The 22,670-nt window shown below is 49.4% G+C and overlaps 3 protein-coding genes and 1 long non-coding RNA gene across 4 annotated transcripts in view; 2 read left to right on the plus strand and 2 right to left on the minus strand.

Moving 5' to 3' along the window:
• The window catches only part of ZCCHC14 (zinc finger CCHC-type containing 14), an 85,532-nt gene extending 79,939 nt beyond the window's left edge, over positions 1 to 5,593 (plus strand). Inside the window, exon 13 of the mRNA XM_004474094.3 lies at positions 1,613 to 5,593. Within this exon, the coding sequence (XP_004474151.2) occupies positions 1,613 to 1,668 (56 nt within the window). The 3' untranslated portion in view covers positions 1,669 to 5,593. The remainder of the gene's footprint in view (positions 1 to 1,612) is intronic.
• Positions 5,594 to 6,724: 1,131 nt separating this feature from the next.
• MAP1LC3B (microtubule associated protein 1 light chain 3 beta) lies at positions 6,725 to 16,622 on the minus strand. The gene is made up of 4 exons (XM_004474093.5): positions 16,444 to 16,622; positions 10,898 to 10,953; positions 9,459 to 9,565; positions 6,725 to 8,407 (listed from the first exon to the last, which is right to left on the minus strand). The coding sequence occupies exons 1-4, from the start codon at positions 16,481 to 16,483 to the stop codon at positions 8,233 to 8,235; spliced, it is 378 nt and encodes a 125-aa protein (XP_004474150.1). The 5' UTR covers positions 16,484 to 16,622; the 3' UTR covers positions 6,725 to 8,232.
• On the minus strand, positions 14,417 to 16,436 carry LOC131274284 (uncharacterized). The gene is made up of 2 exons (XR_009181487.1): positions 14,770 to 16,436; positions 14,417 to 14,649 (listed from the first exon to the last, which is right to left on the minus strand). It is a non-coding gene; the product is annotated as an uncharacterized lncRNA (long non-coding RNA).
• A 4,315-nt stretch (positions 16,623 to 20,937) lies between the features above and the next one.
• FBXO31 (F-box protein 31) overlaps positions 20,938 to 22,670 on the plus strand; it is a 58,307-nt gene continuing 56,574 nt past the window's right edge. Inside the window, exon 1 of the mRNA XM_071209038.1 lies at positions 20,938 to 21,041. Coding sequence (XP_071065139.1) covers positions 20,940 to 21,041 — 102 coding nt within the window. The 5' untranslated portion in view covers positions 20,938 to 20,939. The remainder of the gene's footprint in view (positions 21,042 to 22,670) is intronic.

Below are 22,670 nucleotides of genomic sequence, written 5' to 3' on the forward strand. Positions count from 1 at the left end.
ATGGGTCTCCATCCACTGATACAACACACTCTGACAAGATGAGCACCCACACACTCCCTAGGAAGCTGCCCCAGGCACACCCTGTGCCAGGTGCCCCGTCAAACGCCTTAAACAATTAGCCTTATATTTCTAAAGAGTTTTCTCAGCATTGTAGTTTCAACCACGTACCTGACAATCTCCTGTGTTCACTTGCTACCCCAAACTCTCCCCCCTATTCCATGAACCTTCTGACCCATCCTTCCAACCCTAGCCCCCCTCAAGCCTGCAAAGTCCCATCCAATAGTATCCCCAGGCCCCCGTCTTATCACTTTACTGCACAACTACTTACCTCCACTTTATCGTGAATTTTGCCCATGTAGGCATCAGCTCACGCCCTTCCTCTCCCCCCTCATTTCCTGTAAACCTGTCGTCCAGTCTCTGGCTCTCTTGAGACAGCTTGGTTTGCTTAATTCATATCAGAGAGGTCAAGTAGTGTTTGTCCTTCACTGCCTGGCTTGCTTCACTCAGCGTAAGTCCACATTATCCCGTGTGTTAGTATGTATTCCTTACAGCTGAGTAGTGTTCCATTGCATGTACATACCACATTTTGTTTATCATTCATCTGCTGATGGGCATTCGGGTTGATTCCAACTTGTGGCACTAGTGAATTCTGAGTGCTTTTTGAACCAGCCTGGAAGCGGTGATGTGGGCTCTGTAGCCCGCCAAGGGCCTCTTGGCTCTCGGGCCGTCCTGGTGACTTGAGAACACCCCTCATGGGACAGTAAGCCCCACAGGGGCCGGGGGGTGGACCGTACCCTGGGCACAGTGCCCGCAGGGGACACGGCAAGCTGGCGCCTGTGCTCCCTCTCCCCCTCAGCTCAAGTCCACTGTGGCCGCTGTCGTCTCCCGTCACGCAGCTGTCTTCTGGCCATCAACTTTCCCTTCTCATACTCGCCTTCTTTGGTCCCCTTTAGTCAGGGTGGCGTGTGTGTCTGGTGCACTTAGCTCAGCAGGCTTGTTCCTGTTCCTTTCACAGGGAGAGGACTGAGCCGGGACTTGGCAAGCACGGTCCCAGCTCCAGTGGCTCTTGGCGTGGCCGCGTGGCCCTGTGGCCAGGTCCTTGCCTGCAGAGGGCTGCACCAGCTCCAGTTCCAGGCCCTGCAGAGCGCAGTCAGGCAGCTCCCCGGGGCGCTGTGGCTCGGGAGCCTTTTGAAGAGGGGGGTGGCTGTGGCCACTCTGCCCGTGGCCACTGGCTGGTGCTGGGTCTGCCCTGGCTGCCCAGCTCCCTGGAGGACTGGGCCCAGCCTGGACGTAGTATGGGTGGGCAGGTGGCCTCGCCAGCTCCCACAGAGGGGCAGATGTAGGTGGGCCTACTGGCAGGGTCTGCATGTCAGAAGCTTTTAAGAAACGGATTAATGACGTTTTGGTCATTTCTCCCCTTGTCGGATCTTAGGAACTTGCAGAATAAGGTCCAGATCACTTTTAAAGGACGGGGCGTTGGGAGGGGATAGAACGGGGTATAGATTTCTAGCACCGGAATCTTGACCAGAGTCTGGAATTCACTTTGGACAGATATGCTGTTTGGAGCCGCTCTGCAGTGATTAAATTTGATCTGTTTTCCTCCTCTCTCTAGGTACTTTTAGGTTGAAATACGCCCCTCCAGCAGAGAGTCTGGATTCCACAGATTGATATTTTTCTCTGGCAACAGAACATTATTAAGCCATGGAGAGGAAACCCAAGGAAAATTAAATACCAAACTGAGAAGTCTAGTTGCTGTTGAGCTTAATATTTTTAATCCAAAGGTGCTTTACTTTACTAGACTGGATAGAAAATCTAGGTTAGGAGTGCATCAAACTCAGTTTTATTGCCAAATCCTAGTTTGGAGCTTGATGTCAGGACACGCCTCGAGGCTCACTCCACGGCGGGTGGAAACGCCCCTGCGCCCCAAGAGCGTGGCCGTGCTGGCCCTTCTGGGCCAGCGGGATTCCAGGGCAGCTACACGCGATCGGAGTCGGAGTCGAGAGCTGGAGGCTGAGGTTCTCCGGGTGGACTTCCCCCAGCTGGACTCCGGACGCCGAGTGAGGGACAGCATCGTCGTCTTCCTCACGTGATTAGGCACGAACTCTCTGGGATTCGTATGGATTGCACTACAGAAGAATGTAAAATGATGGAAATCTCTGCAGTTCCGGGAGACAACGCTCCTTTGAGACCAGTCACTGCAAGAGACTAACATAATCCACGTTTCAAGAGTTGGCACCAGCAGGCTCCACGACCCGCTACAGAGATTTCAATTTCAGTATTTCCTCCCTTCCTCAAAACACTCGTAGCAGTTTCAAGTTTTTAGTTTATTTTTTTTTTCTTTCTGAGAATAAATTTAAACTATTGCACAGAAATAGTTTACTCACAACAGCTTCGTTTCTAAGGGTCCAAGTCCCCAGGAGTCCACAGAGGTCCAGGCCCACGATCGCGCCACCTGGCCGCAGCGCGCCACGCCTGCCGCCGCGCACGAACTCTTCCGAGGCCCCGACAGCACGGCATGTGGGAGCTTGGCACTGATGATACCACACGCCCTTGGCACAGTCTGCAAGCTGTTCTTGTGGCACGGACCCGTGCCCCGCAGGTTCACTGCTACAGGAGTCACCTTGGAGACAGACATTTCAATAATAATCCTGTAATTGACGAGCAAAAATTTAAAATTTTTTCTTCTCGGCTTCTTTTGTAATAGACTATATTACTAGCTAATTCCGTTAAAATTGCCTGGAAAACTTCAGTAGAAAGTGGTCAAGACTTTGAAAGAGACCACACAAACAAAATAGATCTCACATATTTGTAGAAGTCTAGTTTTATTAAGGTAGGAAATAAAAGTCCTCACAAGAGGTCTCTAAATTTCAACCCATTGGAATGAAAGGTTTTTGGTCTGAAATTTAGGGACTTAAATCTTCAAGGTTAAAGGGAATTTTCTGCTAAAGTGCTAAAGCCTTCAATATTAAAATATTGATTGGTAAAGTTTTGCCAGGGATCTTCCAGTTGCGTAAATTTTTAGAAAATCAGAATACTCAGATCACTCTTAAAATGGGACAATCAGCCTCATTCAGAATTTGTGTAAATCAAAAGAATATGCCCTAGAGCTAGAAGCATTGTGACAGGACGCTTCAAATTTTCAGAGCAGTTTCCTGGCTCCATGGAAACTAAAGCAGTAAGCTGTTACATTTTTTATGAAAGGCTTTTCGTAGCGTTCTTTAGAGTTTTATTTTATTAGATTTTATTTCTATGCAATCCAGAATTGACAGGCCTCGTGTTCTGGTCTCTTCACGGTACGCAGTATTACGTCCACTCTGCGGCGACGGTGGCAGTGACAGTGACGCCCACAGAGCAGCTGCTTTGGGGACTGTTACATTGATCTCTTGAAAAGTACAGCAGCTACAAAATGTCAAACTAACAGGAACTGACACAACTTTGCCTTAAAGAGTACTAGACTGGAGCTTGGCATGGCATGTCAAAGGAGGAAAAGGCGTGCTCGCTCATGTTTACGATTTTAATATTCCTGACGGCCGTTGCGGCGGCCTGGATATGTGCTGAAAGCCAAACTTTGAAATTTTTTGTTTTTTTTTTTTTAAACAAATATTTTAGATAAATCTTCTCTCGACATAGTGACGCTGTTGCAAACTGTCTCATCACAAAAAGTAGAGAGCATGTGGTGTTTTTGTTTTGGCGGTCAGTATGGGGAGTAGAAGTGTCCTCGTTCCCCCGACAAGTGCAGGGCAAGCCCTGGCTGCCAACCTTGAATGCCCCTCCAGCGGGGCCAACAGGTCGAGACCATGTCCCAGCAAAGGCGGGCGCCGGGCCGTCCCCAGGAGCCCTCCACCGGGACACGCGGGGCAGGCATGCGGCCCCTGAGGTGGGCCCTTCCCCTGGCTTTGGAACGGCTGCCAGCACGATTCTCCCTGATGAATTTCTTTCCCAAACAGCCAGAGTCACTAAGGTTGAAGAGCGTTGTCCACGTCCGCAGAAGCCGTCCCGGTCAGCCATAGACAGGCCCTTCGGCCCGCAGACCCTGCCAGGCACCCGGGGGTCCCAACGCCGGGCCCGACCCAGAATGCTGGCACCACTGCGTCCCGCAGGCATGCCCCCATGCCCATGTGCCCGTGCGGCCCGGCATCCGGTCCAGTTTCTAGCCCCTCTTTTTATCTTCACGAATGCGGAAGCAGGAGGCACAGATCAGCGTGGGATACTTGGTTAGGATGAAGCAAATATTTAATGTTTTTTTTTTTTTTAAGCAAAACACTCAATTGTCTGCCTTATTTTCTATTGAATGGTAATAGAGAAAATTGGGAAGACGAAACATTTTGAAACTCCTAATTGCTGACGAGCACTGAGGAAATGGGAGCTAGCACTTACACTACAGATAGACGACACTTCTCGGAGGTCCAGATGTGAACGGTGTTTAAAAAGCCAGCGTCGTCTTTAATTCCCAAAGGCCTGGCGGAGTCGGCGTGCTAGTGGAGGCGTTAGTAGGCGCCGGATCTTCATTCGCGCCGTAGAGTTCTAGGTACTTCGTTGCAAGAAACCAAGTCCACTCACACTACACACTGCAGGAGGCACGTAGCCGTGGCCGTGGCTTTGCCCATCGACGGTGCCATGCCGCCCACCTCCGCAGTCCCAAGTAGCCATCCCCTCTCCCGCTCGCTCCCAGACCACCTAGAGCCCTTGCCAGGTGGGGCTGGGGCACCCTCCTTGCTCCCTGTCGTCGTCTTGTCCCTCTTCCTGCCCCAGTGGCGTTTCTTTTACGCCCTGCTAGTTTGACGCACTGGTAACTGACGGCACGACAGCTGTAAGGGAAACCGCCCCCTGCCCCTCTTGCCCACCAGGCACAGAAGTGGCCCCGTGGCTTGCGAGCGGGGTCCGCTGTCTCCATGGAGAACGCAGAGAACACCCACAGACACTTAGAGCCGTGGGTTCTGAAGAGGCCGGACTGTCCCAAGTCCAGGGGCCTGCCTGAGCGTGAGCATCTCTCGTCGACACTTGCAATACTCCAGAAAACTCCATACTTGCCGGTGGAGGCCAAGGGTCAGCATCCCTGCACGAGTGACCGAGGAGGGGCAGAGGGTCGTGCGCTGACATGCCCTCGCCTACTTGTCTCTTAAAAGAATCCATGTATACGTTCTTACATGCACAAAAAGGATAAAGGCTTTGGTACTGATACCGAAAAACCTTGTGTACTCAAGAATCTTCACAGCTTCTATTGGACATATTTTCTTTTTAGGAATGAAGGAAAATTCTCCCGTTTTTGAGCCATTCTTTTATGTCAATTCTACAAAATTGCATGTAACTTTATAAATATTTTTAAAAGATATAGTTTTGTAAATATTTAATATTCTGCTAATTTGATTTTGAATTGTAAATGTCAAGTATTCTGTTTTTGGAATTTTTATGTTTTATTATACTTTGTTAAAAAGGAAAAAATTGTACATTTTTAGAATGTTTTTATGGGTAAATTTAATGTACTGAAAATAAAAATGGAAAAAAAAAGGCTTACCATTTCATTTTATTAGGTTTTTGTCTCATAGAATCCGAAGCACATATCTTTTCAAATAAATCTCAATTCTTGATCCCAGTAGGGATTTCATACTTTCTGCCTTATTTCCAGATTTGCAAAAGGGACACCTGGTCTTTATCCATTTTCTCTCATGGTTCGTTCTCCATTTTTTGGTTGGTTTTGTTTTGTTTTTTTAATGACTGTGCTAAGAACTTGCACGTACATTCTTGGTTTGGGGTTAAACGTGTTCCAGCTCTAGGTCCACAGACATCAAGGCTGACGGCCACCTCGGGCAGCGGCCCCGTCCGAGGCGCGGCGCTGGAGCGGGCACTCGAGGGCGGCGGCGGCCCGAGCCGGATGACCCCTTCCTGCTGCTCCTCGCCTGCGCCAGGGCACCGTGCTCCCTGGCTTCTGGAGAGGCCGCCTGGTCTGGGGAGCTGAGGTCCTGCCCCCCAAGCCTGGGCCCCCCTCCTGGGGCGCCCCCACCCCCAGGGATCCGGGCTGCCTGGTCTCCACTGGGTGAGGAGTGCCCCTGGGGGCTCCGCCGCAGCCAGCGGCACTGCCAGGATTGAGTTCTTTGGGCTTTTTTTTTTTCGCACAGGTCCAGGGCCTCTGGGTTCTACCTCAGACTGAAGGAAGACGGCTGCGAGGTAGCACGCAGCCGTTCCCCGCAGCCACCTGCAGGGCAGCCTGCCCTGGAGAGCGCCGTTCCTCAGCCGCTCCCCCCGGCGGCCGCACACCCGGGACGGGCCCTGGGGTCTCCACACGGGCTGCGCTGCAAGGTTGCTTGCCTCGGAGCCCGGCTGCTCCCGTCCTTACCTAGGAACCGCTCCTGGTGCTGCCACCCAAGGGTCGTGAGCCGCTGGGCTGCTGAGCCCACCACTCAGCCCCTGGTTTCACTCTCGGTCTAGAACAGGTTTTCAAGTGTTACTCCCCAACACATCCATCCTTCTCATGCTTTTTGGCACGTCTGCAAAGCACTCGAGGAAATTTATTTTTGTGAAGGCAAGACCTTGGGGAGGGGCCCTGACCAGAGATGGGGAGGGGCCCTGACCAGAGATGGGGAGCGGCCCTGACCAGAGATGGGGAGGGCCCAGAGCTCGGCGTCCTCCAGCTCGGCCAAGCGCCCCTCGAGGGGAGTTACCCACCTGGCTTTGAGTCACACCAGAACGGAAGCCTCAGATACTGAGCCCATGAACCGGAGCCTGATGACAGTTTTTTTGTTGTGCCTTTATTCACCATAGTTCATGAAAACCATCCTTGTTTTTAAGATCCTATAAATAGACATCACCCCTCATTGCATGGTATTTTTTTTTTTAAGCAGTATTTCTTATAGGAATCTTATCACACATAGTACTTTACAATGGTGACATACACAGTCTAAACAAGACAGGCTGGTTGAGAATTTACATAATGTAAAACTACACAAATCCAGAGTCAGCAACGTGGACGGGGCATGCGGCAGGAGGTGGCTGCAGAGCGGATCCCTTCCAGGCTGGGCACGAGTGCAAGACGGCTCCCCCCGTGGCGGCAAGCCACTCCCGCTGGAGACAGGCAGCACACACCCACACAGACGCCAGCCTGCACGGTCGACACCGGTAACTGCGACCGCTCTATGAGACTCCCGTGAAGTAGTAAATAGTAAACCCCATGCAAGCAGCAGAAAGCATCGACTCATTCCGGGCAGAATTTGGAAAAGGTGTCATTCAAAGCTACGTCTCCTTTTCCACATTTTCTTCACAACTGACATGCACCGAGGAGGGGGGATTCTGATGGCCATCTCACCTCACAGTGAGAAGTGTTCTTAAAATTGTGAAAAATACTTCATGTTTTAGTTGCCCACTTAACAGATAACATGAAACAGCTACAGCTTTAAGCCAGAAAGCAGGAGGGAGTCCATCTGAATCTTAGTTTCTACCACTGTCCTAAAGAAAGTAAAGCAACTGCTTGTTCATTTACCAAATCAGCTACTAGCAGTTTGAGTTCTCAGAGAAAATCCCAAAAAAGAAATGCCACTCCTTTTTCTCTTGGGCCTTTTTAGTAGACAGACCAAAATTCTCAATTACTCAAGATTCCTGCAAAACTGTGGCGTTTTTCTGCAAATCAAGGCAGCAACTTAGTGTCTGTAAACGTCCTGAGGCTGCTGGAGCCCTGGCTTGGCACCCGACACAGGAATCAGGACCATGGAACAGCAGCTCAGGGCCAGAGCTGCTTTCTACATGCCCATGAACCCTGCTGTGTGTCAACTTTTACGGCAAGTGGTTTTCTGGGGTTAAGCTTGACAACACAAGCTTCCAGATGCCCCGGGAGGTATCTCCAACGGAGTGGAACCCTGCTCTGGGAAGCTGGCAGATTCTATGACCCTCTCAATGTGTTCCTACTGGAGAAAAAGTGCAAATTAAAATAACTCGAAGGTCTCTTTTATTGGCAACTTAAAATGCAGAGTCTTTTATTTTAAAACTTCTAAAATTTGAAAACAAGATGCTCTGAGTTAAATAATATAGTTTTCCAAAGCTGAATGTGCTCATCTGGAGCGCAGTTTTTCTGCCTGAAATACAAAAACAGCTTCCTAAAGCCCCCAGGCGGGAGCACTGCTCTTTGAGGACCGATCCCGCTCAGTTGTAAGAGCCCACTTTTTTTTTCTTTTTTTTCTTTTTTTTTTTTTTGCCTGGGTGTAAGGCTTTAATAATTCAGGAGTAGATGCGCGCCTGCTGGCCTTACACCAGCAACTTCATTCCAAATGTCTCCTGAGAGGCATACACCATGTACAGGAACCCATCTTCATCCTTCTCGCTTTCATACACCTCAGAAATGGGTGTGGAAACGCTCACCATGCTGTGTCCGTTCACCAGCAGGAAGAAGGCCTGATTGGCGTTCAGCTGCAAGCGCCTTCTGTTGAAGGAGAACAAGGCGAAGAAACAGACACGTCAGCGCAGTTCACAAATCACAGGAGCAAAGAAGGGAGCACTGGGCTTTAATCTAGAAGGCGTCCACCAAGACGCCATGCTTTCGCGTTTGTTTCCACGTTCTGCCTTCCTGTAATACACTCTCCTAACCAGAAGGCTTTGATGGGGGAGGGGACACAGCTCTCTTGGTTGGTGGCACTAAAGTTGACTTCCTGCTTTTGCCAGGGAGCTCTGTAATTCACATATCCCCACCCTGGCCTGGTGCTTTTTTATGGCTTTGAAGGGTCTGACTGCCCTCTCTGCCTCTCTCCATTGCATTCTGACTTTTCCCCCTAGAACTCAACCCAGTGTGGAAGTGAAAAGTAAATATTTTCCTTCTTGTTCATGTTAAAATGATCTTACTGATCTGGGTACCAAATAATGCTCTTTGCACACCTTGACCTAAATACAGAATTTAGCATGAAAACACAGTAAGATGACAAATTTGTAAGAAAGGTTCAGTTCACTGAATGTTTTTCATACACAGGGCAAGTGTAAAAGTATCACCTGCCCTGACCAATATAAAAATGTATAGATTCTGTAAGTGTTACTGCTGGCAAAATAAAGTGAATGCCCTACTGATGATGAATTGAACATTTCATCTCAGAAAACACAGCATTTCAACAGATTATTCTTACTACATTACCAAGGCCAGTTTTAGTGTCTAAGGTGAGAAAAAGAGTTCAAAATATACTTAACAGTCTCTCAAGTCCTAACCGGGACCAGTTTGCCACTGTGCTGAGTCTGTACCCTCTTTACTTGAGGACTACAAAATTTGAATGGCTTGTAACTTTCTTATTTAAAAAAAAGACAAGCTCTAAGCTTGACAGTATGAAGAATAAAGAAGGGATGTGAGATCTATCATGTAAAAAATATAAAATCTGAAACATTTTATAATTGTCTAGTTTCATTAAACTTGCAAAGATTTATCTGCAAATCTAACAAGCATGAGAAGTTAGCTACACAAAGGAAATATAAAAAAGCAAAAAGGCAAATACCTAATTATTTTGATTAGTTCACTCATGTTGACATGATCTGGTACAAGGAACTTGGTTTTATCCAGTACAGGAAGCTGCTTCTCACCCTTGTATCTTTCTATTATCACCTAGAAAAAGAAGCCAGAAAAATAACAGTTCCGTTGATTTAAAAAAAAAAAAAAGTCAATAATAAAAAATGAAAAGCCTCCTCTGCTGTAACTGGCACATGCCAAAATGGCAGGAAGGAGCATTATTACCACTAACGGTTTCCTTGTGGCACTCTGAATTGGCCAGCACGGAGGCAAAGCTGCCTCCAGGGAGGCTGTGTGCCCTGTCGCCTTCATGAAAATACACTGCCTAGTCCAGAACTGACCCTGAGCCTTCCAGGAATACAAACTAAGAGACCGGGCCCGGCTTGGCGCTTCAACGCTTGCTCACTGGTTCTTTTATTTTGGTAAAACATTCTCCCATAAGATATTTTGTTAAATAAGGTTAAAAATTCAGACCAACCCCAGCAATCTCCGCTCTCCTTCCCCCTGTCTTCGGTAAGAAATAGCCAGTCAGCAGGCCAAAAATGAGTACTTCCACAGGAGGTGGTACTGCAATTTCTTTCTAAGTGGCCTCTGGAATTAGGAGGTGGTAACATCAGCTAACACTAGGTGATGACCTTGAGCCTGGAGTTACGCAGATCCTGGCAACAACTATATGACGTGGAATTCTCCCATTCTGTAGGTGAGGACACTGTGGTGCCTCAGAATTTTAACTAGTCCAAGGTCACTTGGAAACTTTAGGTCTGTCTGAAACCAAAGAATTCCCCTTACACATCTTGTCTGTAGGCAGTGCCTAAGCCAAATGCCCATTGCAGGCCTACCACCAGAGGACCCCCCAAAAAAGAACACCCCACAGAGGACCAAGGCAAAGGAAGCTGTCAGCTAGGGCAAACAGCAGGAGATGCCCTACACTTGGCAAGAGACGGATCTTTTCTTCACATTCTGCAAAGAAGCCAAACACAAGAATTCTTTGGGGCATCTACTCGAGTTCCCGTCAGGCAGACCTGTGTGCAGCTGTGCTCACATCCTGGGAGTCAAGGCTTTTTCTACAGCAGCAGTCCTTGCTGCCCTCAGAAGTCACAGTGAGCTGGGTACTTCCTGCCATTAATAAAATACAGCTGTAGCTCCCCTAGTCCTTTTCCCCAAATAAATACATTTAATATGTGATTTGTGCAACACAAGGCAGCAAACTCAGGCCTGGGAGGAAAATGAATGTGATTAGATAGGCACAGAGAGGTAGTCTTTTCTAAAAATTACTTTTTAAAAAACCCAAAAAACTAGTATTAAGATACTGCAACTCAAGTTTGAATGCCTGAGCTTTCCTTAGAAGCCCCTGGAAAGTAACAAATGAAGCAATGCTCTCGTCTTCGTACATCAGTGACTGAAACACAGGCGCCTGGGCCCACCTACCGGGATTTTGGTAGGGTGCTGCTCTCGGATAAGCCGGACGTCCTCCACTCTTTGCTCTGCAATGGAAGAGGAGACAGTAAGGACCAGGTGGCTTCCCTCCACGTGGCCTAGGACTGCTCTGGAGCTGAGTCCCGGCATTCTTAGCTCTGGTTAGTAGAGCAACGAGGTCTTTCCTAGAATTTAGTGAAACCTAATGCTAACCCTTTATATCCGACAAAGATTGGCAGCTAAGGATCAAAGGCCAAGTCTGGAAATAGAGATGCGATCACAAGGTTCCAAGAAGTGGTATAACCCCAAACCAGGAACCCTGCAGTTCCTGATGTTGGGGACTACGGCCCAGGTAGAGGGACCTAGGAGCACTCAGCGAATTAACTGCATGGACTCCCAATCTTTCCCCCAAGGACTCATACCACGTGTGATAGGTCAACTTTTATGAATTTTCCAGTTGGTATAGGAATCACAGGCTGAGTGTTCAATGCAATTTTCTACCATTACTTCCAGCTTTTTAATGGTATATTGCATAAAAGGAACTACCCAAAAAAGGTAGAAAAAAAAATATCCCTCTGTTTGCATTTTAATAGTTTTGCTCAGTGCCGAAATCAAGCTTAAAGCACAAAGTCTACTATTCAATACTTTGAGAGTCTTTCTCTATTCTCTTTCAATATAATCAATTATATTTTCAAATATTGTACTAAACTGTGGGAAATACGGGCGGGGGGTGGCAGGGGTAAGAAGCCAAATCTAATTCTCAGTAAGCTCCAATTAGCTGGGAAGAGATGGCATGTGCAAAGCAACGCACGAATGTATCACTTAGACAGCTTCCACCAAAAAATTAACAAAATCACCTTGATTAACTATGGTAAGATTCAGTTTTCATGGTATTTGAAATATATGACGGAAGTCAGGAAATTCCTGAGAAGGTGCTTATACTAGTGGTTCAAAAAAAAAATAAAACCATGGCCTTTAAAAATACAAATTTATTGTAATATCCTGTCAATTTCATTTAGGGTTAAAAGAAAACCATTTTAGTACCACTCTTTATAAAAGCAACTGCAGTAATTCCAGTGTTCAAATACAGCCATATATTCTACTTCTGTTTTCCTACTGAACAGTTTTTTTAATCATCTTTCTAAGACAAATTACTAAATATAAACGTATTTGTTATAGACAAAGTAGAATAGACTGCAAGCTCCTGGTTCCTAGTCAATGAGTGAAGCTAGAGAGAAACTCTGCTACTGCCAGTGTGGCCTACATGAGTGGTTCTTGGTCCGAGCGTTAGCCCTGTTCAAGGCCATGCCCACAGACGACGGTGCTGTGGTTTTCAGTCTTCGCATCTGCTGACTCAAGGCTTTACTTAGCCCTTTCACACAGCAGCTGACCTGGCCTCTGGTTCGCAGGCGCTGGGCACTCTCCGTGCCAGCTGTGGACAGCCAGTCTGGGCTCGCTGAGTAGTTAGAGCAGGCTACCACAGCCTCAGCCGAGACCTGCGAGGGAATACCCACCCACCAATCCACCTCCCGTGAGGACACACATCAGACCAACACCGGCCTAACATTCGCGTGACTGTGGGCGCGCTTCTTAGCCTCTTAATACATAAACTGGAAAACGCCTCGCATACTGTGCTGGAGGAGCGCTAGCTGCTGCTTATATTAAAATGGAATGATTATATTGAGCCGCCATTTCATACTACCCTTCAAAAATCTATTTTCACACTAAATCGTACTTACATGCAATTCCCCTTGTACTCCTCGAGCCGATTTCATAAATTTAACTCGGCTGCTTGATTTTGGAAGGCTGCTTCTCACAAATATGGCACTGCTGTCTGGTCCCAAGGCTAGCCCCAGAAGCCTACTTAAGCTGAAACATACCACCGCCTCAAGTGTAGATTCAGCCTCAAGTGTAATCAGTCACAGGGTAGAGGGAACAGACAATGGAGGGAAAAAAAGGCTTTCTCAGGGGAATGGACCAGGCCTCAGGCAGTTTGGGAAAGTGGGAAGCTGTAATAGCCCACAGCACCCTTCCCTGTGAGCAGCGGCTGGCCAGTCCCTCCGTGTCCTACCGCAGAGAGGTGCCCTGCAGTCCCCACTTAGCTACGTTTTAAAAGCTTTTATCCGATAAATCTAAAAGGGAAGCCGAGGCATTAGGCAGAGGGGGAAGAGATTTCTTATGCAAGGAAATGGGTTTATTTTGTTAAGTGGAGAAGAAAAGAAGAAAAAACTTCCAAGTTAGAAACTACAGTGTTCAAAGTTTTCTTTCTCTTGATTTAGCCCCAAAATATGGTCCAAAAGGGGAAGGGAAGAGTAAACTGAGGCATGAAGAAGGCAAGAGACTAGCAACCACTTCCCCAGTGGCAGCTGCAGTGACGCCCAGCGGCGCAGACAGCACATGCTGATGCCCCCCTTACCAGGTGCCGGTCCTGGGACCCGAGCAATCACAGAAGCGTTTCCCACGGCGCACAGCGCAGCGGCCCAGGGAAGGGCTCCCCGGGCACCCCGCTGTCCCAGTGCGGGAAGCACCTACTTCCTACTGGTCTCCCTCAACAGACTGCACCTAGAGGCCAGGGTGCGGCTCTGCTCACGTCTGCTCCCCCAGGGTTCAGCACACCGTCTTGGGCATAGACTTGAAAGCTGTAAAATGGAAATACATCCTGCCTCCAATGACTACCAAGACATGCTCCCCCAGATTCCAGTCCTCCTGCCTCGAGGCAGTCTCACAAGCTGCTGCTTTTACCAGCATACCATCAGGAAAGCTGCTTTTCGGTGCCCTAGAGCATTTAAAATTTTACTTACATCTTTCAGGAATTACTTCACTGAGTGAAATGAAAGTATAAATATATATATTCCCCTTCAATGCTCCACCTTAGAAACATCCAGGCCATCAATGAGCCACACACCTTCGCTCACGGAAGGCCACCTACGGTTGGCATAAACCTCGCCTACTAGAGGAGGTGGAGCTCTTTATTCTCTGCCAACAAATAAACTTTCCCCAAGACATGAAAACACGTTATCAATGCAGCTACTCAAAGCTTCAGCTTATCATCCTCAATAAAATTCCAGTACAACAGTTTCTGGGAACCATATCTATTACTAAATAAACTGGGGTACCTCAGAAGAAAACGGAGTGGAACGATTTCAATTCAAAATTGTTTGCTCAGTGGAGCAGGTATAACTCAGTAGTTGAGCACCAGCTTCGTATATACAAGGTCCTGGGTTCCATCCCTGGTACCTCCTAAAATTTATATATGTGTCTGTGTGTGTGTGTATTTGCTCAAATACAATTTTTGAAGATCATGAGTTTTTCAGAAACACTTGCCAAGACACACTGTGCCGTGGCCCACTTCCCACCGCTGGAAACACTGCCTGCGCACGGCTGCAGGAAGGCATCACTTCTGGCTGCTCCTCTGGCTTTCAGTCAGCTCAGGGCCACCAGGCAGGCTGATGGTCACCTCTCTGGGCCCCACCCCGTTTCTTAAGCTCCAAAAAGGTAGTTTGGGGAAACTAAGGTCCACCCACTCCTGGCGGAGAACATCAGCACTGTTTTATTTGGTGTTCTGTGAGCTTTAAGCTCCCTGGGAAGGAGAGCTAGCTGCTCCAGGCAAGCGGAGCTAGTATTGGGGCACTCTCCAGAGGCTCTCTCCAAAGCGCCGACTCCCCTCCCTGTGCTTCAGATCCCAACACAGTCAGCACCCAGAGCCAGGAAAGCACCAGCTGTCAAACGATGTCTGATTCTTCTCTACAAGATGTTAGTGAGACCTTAAAAACAGGAGCGAGGGAGTAAACTTATGAGGTCCTGGATTCAATCCTGATACTAAACACACACACAAAAAAAGAGAGACATGAAGGCATCTTTCCCATACAAATGACCCCAGTTACCTTCCAAATGTCAGCCTCGGTGACCAGCTACTAGGTAGGTAGGCTTCAAGCACTAAATGGTTTACAAACTGTCACTTGGATGTGTCTGACTCTAAGTGAGAGCTATGTGGTAACACGCCACATCTCCAATGTTTTGTAGCAATATTCTGGCTCCCATTCTGGATGGGTTTATTCTCTCTGATTAAGTTTGCTGACAGGAAGACAAGAAAGAGACTGGAAAAAGTATTGCTGATATTTGAGCACCCACCTAAAGGATTAAACCTGCTGCTTTCTGGGCTCTGAAATTGGCAACCCTAAGTCACAACCAGGGAAAAGCAAGGAGAGAAAATGACAGAAGCAACACCCGACAGCAAGTCTGCTCAAAGGCTGCTCTCCCAGGACCCCATAAAAGCTGAACAATGTGAGTTCATTAAGCTCACTACAGAGAAAATTTCTACGAGAAAAGGTACATCTATGTCTTGCTAACCAGAAAACTACTTCAAGAGGCTGTTTAAAAAGATAGGTTTGGCAAGCCAGACCAAGCACAAGAAATCAAGTCATTCTCAAATGAATGGTAAGCTCTTTCTAGACTCCCAGAACTAGACAAAAGAAGCCAGTGTCCCGATTAGATTCCTAAAGATGACGTGCTCTGGGATGACCACGACGATGCCCGTTTTCCCTGTACTGCGACGTTTACAAAGTAGATGTCCAGAGACCGCTCAAGGGGAACAATGACCCCTTCCTTCTCATCACCTGTGTGCCAAAGACATAAATATTGTGATGGCCTTAGTTTCATTTTCAACCAAATGTCAGTAACCCTCAGTTGAGTTTCTAGTCTAAACTGCAACTTTTTTTTCCGGGGTAAAAGCAAGGAGGCAATTGCAAGAATATGAGAAGACATGCACCCACCCCGTCTCGTGCTGCAAACAGGGGTTTTTACTGCACATCTGCAAACGTCCTGTGAGGGAAGCCACTCACAGATCAGCAGGCTGCCAGGGAAGCACCGGTGTTTACTCCTCTCTAAGGTGTTGATACTCTTATGTGACCCCGTGTGATTAGGAAAGGATCGGTCTTTCGAATTAGGAAAACTCACCTGAAGATGATTCACTTGTGTCCTTAGTGCCACAGCACTCCAAAACAGACCTGTCATAAGCTTGGCATCCAGGGCCCAAACCCAAAATAGTCAAACCCAGAAGCCTGACACTTCAAAGAGCAACAAACTGCCCCCCCCACACTCTGCAGGAAGGGGCAAAAAGTGATTCAGCAGCTCCCCGAGAGCGAGCCCCCAAGAGAAGTCAAACTCGAGAGGCCTGGGCTTCCGGCAGGGGCGAGCGGCGCGGCTCAGGCCAGGCCCTCGGGGTGTCGACGCGCCGCACCCCCGCGTCCGCTCGGGCGGGGACCAGCCGGGGGCACCGGCATTTACATAACCCGCGGCCCGGGCGCAGCGCTCCGGGCTCCTCCTTCCTCCCTGGGGGAGAGAAGACCCCACCTGCGGAGCGCCCCGCACGCCCGCCCGCAGCAGAGGGAGGCGCCCCAGCGCCCGAGCCGGTGACCCCCGGGCTGGGGGCCGCCTCCCCTCGGCGGGCGGCTGAGCCTCGGGCCGGCCCTCCGCACCAGCGCCCCCCCGGCCGCCGCCGCCGCCCCGCAGCCCGTGACCCCCGGGCCGCCTCCCTCCAGGGCGGGCCCGACACCCACCGAAGGTGCGGCGCTGCTTGAAGGTCTTCTCGGACGGCATGGCGGGGCGAGGGGCGCGCGGCGGCGACGCTGAGGGGCCCAGCTCTGGAGGAGACGGTGGCGAAAGACCCTGCTCCGGCGACAGCCGCTTCCCTTGTGTCTCCTCAGCCCCGCAGCCGGGTCAGGTGACCCGCGCGCGTCATCGAGGGGCGGGGCCAGCGGCCGCCCCAGGACGCCGCCATGGCGGGCGTGGCGGAACCCGAGGGCCGCGCGCAGCGGCGGGGCGCGTGCGCACAGGAGCGGCGGTGCGGCCCACGCATGCGCCCAGCGGCGGGGGGGGGGGTGAGGACGGCTGGGGCCGGGGCCTGAGGTGCCCGAGGCCGGAGCGGGTCGCGGGTGTCGCCTGCTGGGGCGGGGCGGACGCGTTCCCGCCCCGTGGCCACCGGAGAGGCGGGCCCGGGAGTTGTTGACGCTTCTCGGCAGTGCCCGCCCCGCCCCCGGGGCCTCCGGCGGCCACGCGAGCGCAGGAGGCCTGCGCTGAGGAGAGGCCCGGCCAGCGCCGCGAGCGAGGCGCCAGCGCGGCGGCGGCCGGTGCTCGGGGCGCCCCACGGCGCGCAGGAGGCCCCCGGGACTCCCGGCCGCGTCCTCGCAGCCGCCCGGCGAAGCGCGCGGGTTGGCCCAGACGCCGGCGGGACGCGCCGCCAAGCCGGGGCCAGCGGCGGCCCCAGGGCCCGTTTCCACAGGCCGCTTCCCGAGCGTCGGGCTCGTCCCCGTGCCGATGGCTCCTGGCCCAGAGCTGCGGCGGGCGGGGAGGCGGGGAAGGGCGGCGGACGCTCTTGCGGGAGCTCCCCGCCTTGTGCGCCCCTCTCCACCTTGTGCTGCGGGCCCGGCGCCTCCCGAGGGCCACGACCCTGCCTCCTCCGACCGAGCCTCTCCTGGGAGGGACGTTGCTTCCCGCCCACGGAATCCAGGCTGGGGACACGGCTCGCCCCGGGGAAGGCAGGCCAGCTGCGCCCCTGGCAGAGGCCCCGGGGAAGGCAGGCCAGCTGCGCCCCTGGCAGAGGCCCCGGGGAAGGCAGGCCAGCTGCGCCCCTGGCAGAGGGCCCGAGGGGCCGCCCTGCTCCCGCCCCCCCAGCTGGTGTGACTGTCTAGGCGGCCCCGCGCGTGTCCCCGGCTCACCCCGACTGCCTCCTGGGGTCACTCGGCCAGGAGCTGACCAGGAGCATTAACGGCTCCTCTTGCAGTAAAGGGTCTCCGCCGCGGCCTTAGGAGTGGCCCGTCCTCCCGCGGCTTAGTTTTTGGTGGCTTTCCTGCTCCAACTCCTCTCCCTTGACTTGTTTGGAGGGAACTGTCCCCCGGCCTGGACTGGTGGGATCCATCCTTTGCTGCGAGTCTAAGGAGAGCTTCCACGTTGGGCCTAGCTCCTCGCGGGGCAGGGCGGACAGCTGTGAGGCCTCCCCGGGGCCTTCGCAGGTCCACGCGGCCGTGACGTGGCCCTGCCGTGGCTGGGGAGGCGGTGGGCCTGCCCCTTGCCCCGCTGGCCCGGCTGTTGACTCATACCCAGGCCCGTCCGGCCCTCTGCCAACACGTCGCTGAGCAACCTCGCGCCAGGCAGGGTTTCTCTGAGCCTCAGACTCAGAAGCCCAGGCCCCCCCGGGGTCTGCCCCTGTCCTCTGAGCCTGCAGAGGGGCTCCCTGGGGGCGACCCCTCTCCGCCTCCACCGCAAAGTGTCCCCGTTCTGCGAAGCTGTTAGATCAACCTTCCAGGTTCCCTCCTGGCCAAGGGGAGGGGATGTGAGCCCTCGGACCCCCTTCTGCCCCCCCCCTTTCCCTCCTGATTTATTCCCGTGCCTGCGACATCACCTTTTGCTGTCACAGGTGCTCTCTCCCAAGCCGTGTAGGGCTCCCTGGATCTGGAGGCTGTGGCCTGCTCTTTAACTTGTTCTGGGGTCCGTTTCTGGTGAAGGTCAAAAGCAGCAGCACGCCGGGGGTTTCCTGTGTCTCACGAGGAAGGCGCCTCCGCGGCAGGTGTTGGGGTGCTCGCTCGATTCCGGGCCTTTCCCCACCAGGAGTGCCCCAGCACCCAGTAGTTTCTCTCATGCCTTTTTCATAAAGTTAATTGGATCCGTACTAATATGAATTATGAACTTGAGACCAAAAAATACCCTGAGATGTTATTTTCAAAGCAGTTTCAATACAGTTGGGATTTCTTTCATAGCGAGAAGCCACTTACTTCGAAGATGCTTGTAAAATTACTCTACACCACCATAAAATCGTTTTTGTGTGTGACACTTTCCTTTTGTGTGTTGTTTCCCTCTCTTTCTGTCATAGCTCTCTCTTTTTTTTTTAGGAGGCCTGAAACTGAACCCAGGACCCCCCATGTGGGAGGGAGGCGCCTAATTGCTTGAACCTCCACTTCCCAGTCCCGGCTCTTTATCTTGAAAATCTCTGAGAGTAAACAGTAAAGAGTTTTGAAACATTCTAGCTGGATTTCGAAATAGCACAGGAAGGATTTTATGCTCCAGGTGTGCTGTCATGTGCTCTAGGACAGAATTCCTTGGAAGAGGTCTGTGGCTTGATTGTTCTGTGTTTATTCTGTGGAAATTTGGGGGGAAAAAAACAAGTAAACACCAGTTATGTACCTACTTTCTGCCAAAGGCAAAATCATGAGTTCTGGAGATTTGAGAGAGAGGAGATTGTGAGAGGTCTGTGTGTTGCTTTCTTTTCTAAATTTTTATGATATTAAATATTGACTGATAAGCACTTTTGTGGCTTAATTGCTACTTTGTAAGAAATGGACTTTCTTTTCTCTTGTTGAGGACTGTTCCAAATGGAAGAAGACAGCAAAAAAAATCGATGTCTGGCATATGGGGGTGGGGGGAGGGGAAGAAGAGTCTCATATTTTCCCAGTCCCTTAGGCATCCATAAAGCTTTCCCAAATTACCCCAGACTGGGCTCATTACCCCTGGGATTAGTCTGAAGGGTTGTGGTAGTGGTGGGATATAATAACAGTTGATCTTTTTGTACTACTGAAGGCTACATTTGCACTGGACCTAACCTCTAACTCCATTTGAATCTAAAACCCACATATCCCTGTGTGATTCTCAGAAAATAATACAAAGTAGTTGAAGTGTAAAGGTGGCCCATAAAGCATCATCTTCAATAAGATTAGTACATTCATATAAATTATACTATAAAAATTGTATTTAGACTTAAATAAGTATAAATGAAGCAACTTCGTGTAGCTTTTGAAAGCAGAAATAACACTTGAGAATATGTGAAGCATTTCACATGCCTCCGGGTAGCCGTTTAATATAGTAAATAGGACTGGTATATTGATATTATTCATGGATTATTTTAACCTCGTAATGTAAGTATAGTATGATTTTTTAAAAAGGGTTATAAATTCCTATTTCTGTTCCCTGAAAGAACCCATATAAAGCACAATGGCAAGAACACATCTTTCATTTTAATTTATTCTGTGTTTTGTAGGAGTCTCAAGATGCTTTTATACTATCAGGTAACTTTTTTTTTTTTTTTAAGTTTATGTCGGTGGGAGATTCAAATTTTATTTCTTCCATGATGTAAATATATATAGTTGAATATAAATTAAAGGCCAGTGTGTACACCAGTGCCAGGTCTTTTGGGTGGTTCAGTCAAAGAGGTAAGAGGTAAGGCATTTCTTGGAAGCCAAGCAGTACCAGTTTTAAATAAGCCCACCCTATGCCTTTAAAAAAAAAATCAATTTTAGTGATACATAATAAAGCATACAATTCATCCAAAGTGTACAATCAGTGGTATTTGGTATAATCAGAGTTGTGCATTCATTACTTCAAGAATTATTAGAGCATTTTCATCATTTCAATAATAATAAGCAACAAACAAAATTCTTCATCTTCAAGTTTCCCCTGCAGTACATAGCTGCTATTTCTGGCTGTTCTTGCACATTTATTTATTTCTTCAGCAGTTTTATTGAAGTATATTCATATACCATACCTTCTTTCATAACGTGAAAATTACCACAACTCAGGTTAATACTGTAACCCCTAAAAATTGAATATGATGTTCCAGCAATAATGCTATAACAAGGTTGTCTGTCATGTAAATCAGGCTGCCGAGATACGGTCAAGGGCCGGTTCAAGAAGCGTGAACCCTTTACCTGCAGCCCCAAACACCTGAGGTTATTTTGCCACACTCAGTATGGAGGGTGAGCCCTACGCAGGGTTTGTTCAGCCCTTGGGGCCTGCTTGGCCCGTCACACCTTTCCTCTTTCTGATTGGAAGAGCTGGGCCACGCTCTTTGCCTTCTGGGCTGCAATTGGCCAGCTGGCCCAACAGTCCTCCTCTTATCTCTCTGCTCTTTAGAGCAAGTAAACAAACAAGTATTGCTCAAGAGGAGTGTCGCGGAGCTATTCCCAGAAAGGTTTCAGTTCGGAGGATTTGAAAGCTGTCACTCAGTAGATTGCAATCTTTAGGAGAGGCTTTACCAGATCTTCAGGTGTTGTTAGCATCCAGGAGAATGCTTGTCTGGTTGAATGTCTTCTCTGGTGCACAAGTTGAGAAATCAGCAAACTGTACATGTAGTGCAGTGGCAAATTGCTTGCGTCATCTGAAGTTAGTCGTAAGTGAGCATATGATACCTGGTAGTACTGGCTGAGATTTCACAACAGATCCTGAAGGATTACTGTTCGTACAAGCTTTTACCGTATTTGGGACTGACGGAGATAGAGCTGTTGAGGTTCCCTGGGCCCTCCTCTCAGACTGTGAGCATCTTGTTTAGCCTTTGAATATGTTGGCTTCTTTCCATATAGTAGCATTTGCACTTTATTTCGCATCTGGATTCTGAGAACCAGCACAGGAAACACTAACATGTTTTTCTCTCCCTGCCCCCTTTTTTTGTTTGCTTTTCACAGCAGTTGTAGGTTTACAGAAAAAATCATGCAGAAAGCACAGAGTTCTCATTACGTTCCCCACGGTTTCCCTATTGTCAATCTTTTGCATCGATGTGGTACATTTTTACAGTTGATGAACCAGTATTATTATAATTGTATTATCAGCTAAAGTCCATAGTTCACATCAGGGCTCACTCTTCATAATATGCAGTTAATATGGTTTTCTTAAGTCCAAGATTCAGTGATTTCTGAGGCAACCAATTGAAAAATGATCTTGAGGTCAACCTCATCTACATTCTACTCACTTCCTTAAATGTTACCAGTTCTCACTAACAAAGATTTCTTTATTGTAAAGCCTCATGATGGGATTAAGGTGTCTCTTCCACCTAGTTTTTCCTCATTTTGCAATGTATGCCGCCTCCCTTATTTTTCTTTATAAAGGAAACAGCTCTGTACAAGGGACTGTAAACAGAACGTACTTCAGAGACACAGGCACCCCCCAAGTTCACCGTGTAGCAGGTTTCTGCTGGCACTCTTTAAATTCTTCCCCTCTGGTCCTTCGCACTGGACATGTATTGCCCAGGTTTTCACAGCCGTCCTCTTCTTTCTGTTTTGACGGCTGGTGTTAGTTCAATCCTCCCACGTCTTCTGCTGGGTTATTGTAACAGCCTCCTGTTATTCTTGCTGTCAGTCTTTTTTCCTCTTAATCCAGGGTTTTTCAACCTCAGCTATTCATGTACTGTATTGTCGTCATCTTAACATTTTCTCTCCTACTCATTTCTTACTGAAATTGCCTAAAAATAGGGGAACGGATGTGGGTCAAACGATTAGGCACCTCTCTCCCACATCAGAAGTCCTGGGTTCAGTTCCTGGCGCCTCCTAAAGAAGCAAGGAAGACAGCAAACACATCAAGTGCAAACAACAGTGGGGGCTGGGCGGATAAATAAACTGCTTACAGATAGCTTCATCATTAGCAGTGACATCCATGCAATCGTAAATTTGATGTGCTAGTATGTTTCTCTTATGTATATTAGATACTAAGCTATTAAATGTGTTATTCTACCACAGAAAATCATCTTGCGTACCATTGATGTACTTACCATTCTGTACAGCAAAGCCTGATTTGCTTTCCTAAAGCACCGCTTTCCATCGCTACACCATTCCTGAATTCGGAAAACGTCAGTGGGTACTCCTGATGTTCCAGGACTTCTTGACTCGCCCCATCTTATATTTTCCACTTCTCCTCTGTCCCCTCCCTGACTCAACCCTCCTCCTGTTTCTCTCTGGCTTGCTGAGTCCCTAATCTCTGAGCAAATTGTGCTGCTGCTTCCAGCCCCGGCCATGCCATCGTCTTGCAG

This window comes from Dasypus novemcinctus, chromosome 18 (genome assembly GCF_030445035.2).
Source record: "Dasypus novemcinctus isolate mDasNov1 chromosome 18, mDasNov1.1.hap2, whole genome shotgun sequence".
Lineage (NCBI taxonomy): Eukaryota > Metazoa > Chordata > Mammalia > Cingulata > Dasypodidae > Dasypus > Dasypus novemcinctus.

Excerpts from the sequence above, each read along its gene's own strand:
- MAP1LC3B (XM_004474093.5), bottom strand. The coding sequence starts at position 16,483 with ATGCCGTCCGAGAAGACCTTCAAGCAGCGCCGCACCTTCG. Across the intron at positions 10,954-16,443 it reads CAAGCAGCGCCGCACCTTCG|AGCAAAGAGTGGAGGACGTC; the intron begins GTGGGTGTCGGG and ends CTTCCATTGCAG. Across the intron at positions 9,566-10,897 it reads AGCACCCTACCAAAATCCCG|GTGATAATAGAAAGATACAA; the intron begins GTAGGTGGGCCC and ends TTCTTTTTCTAG.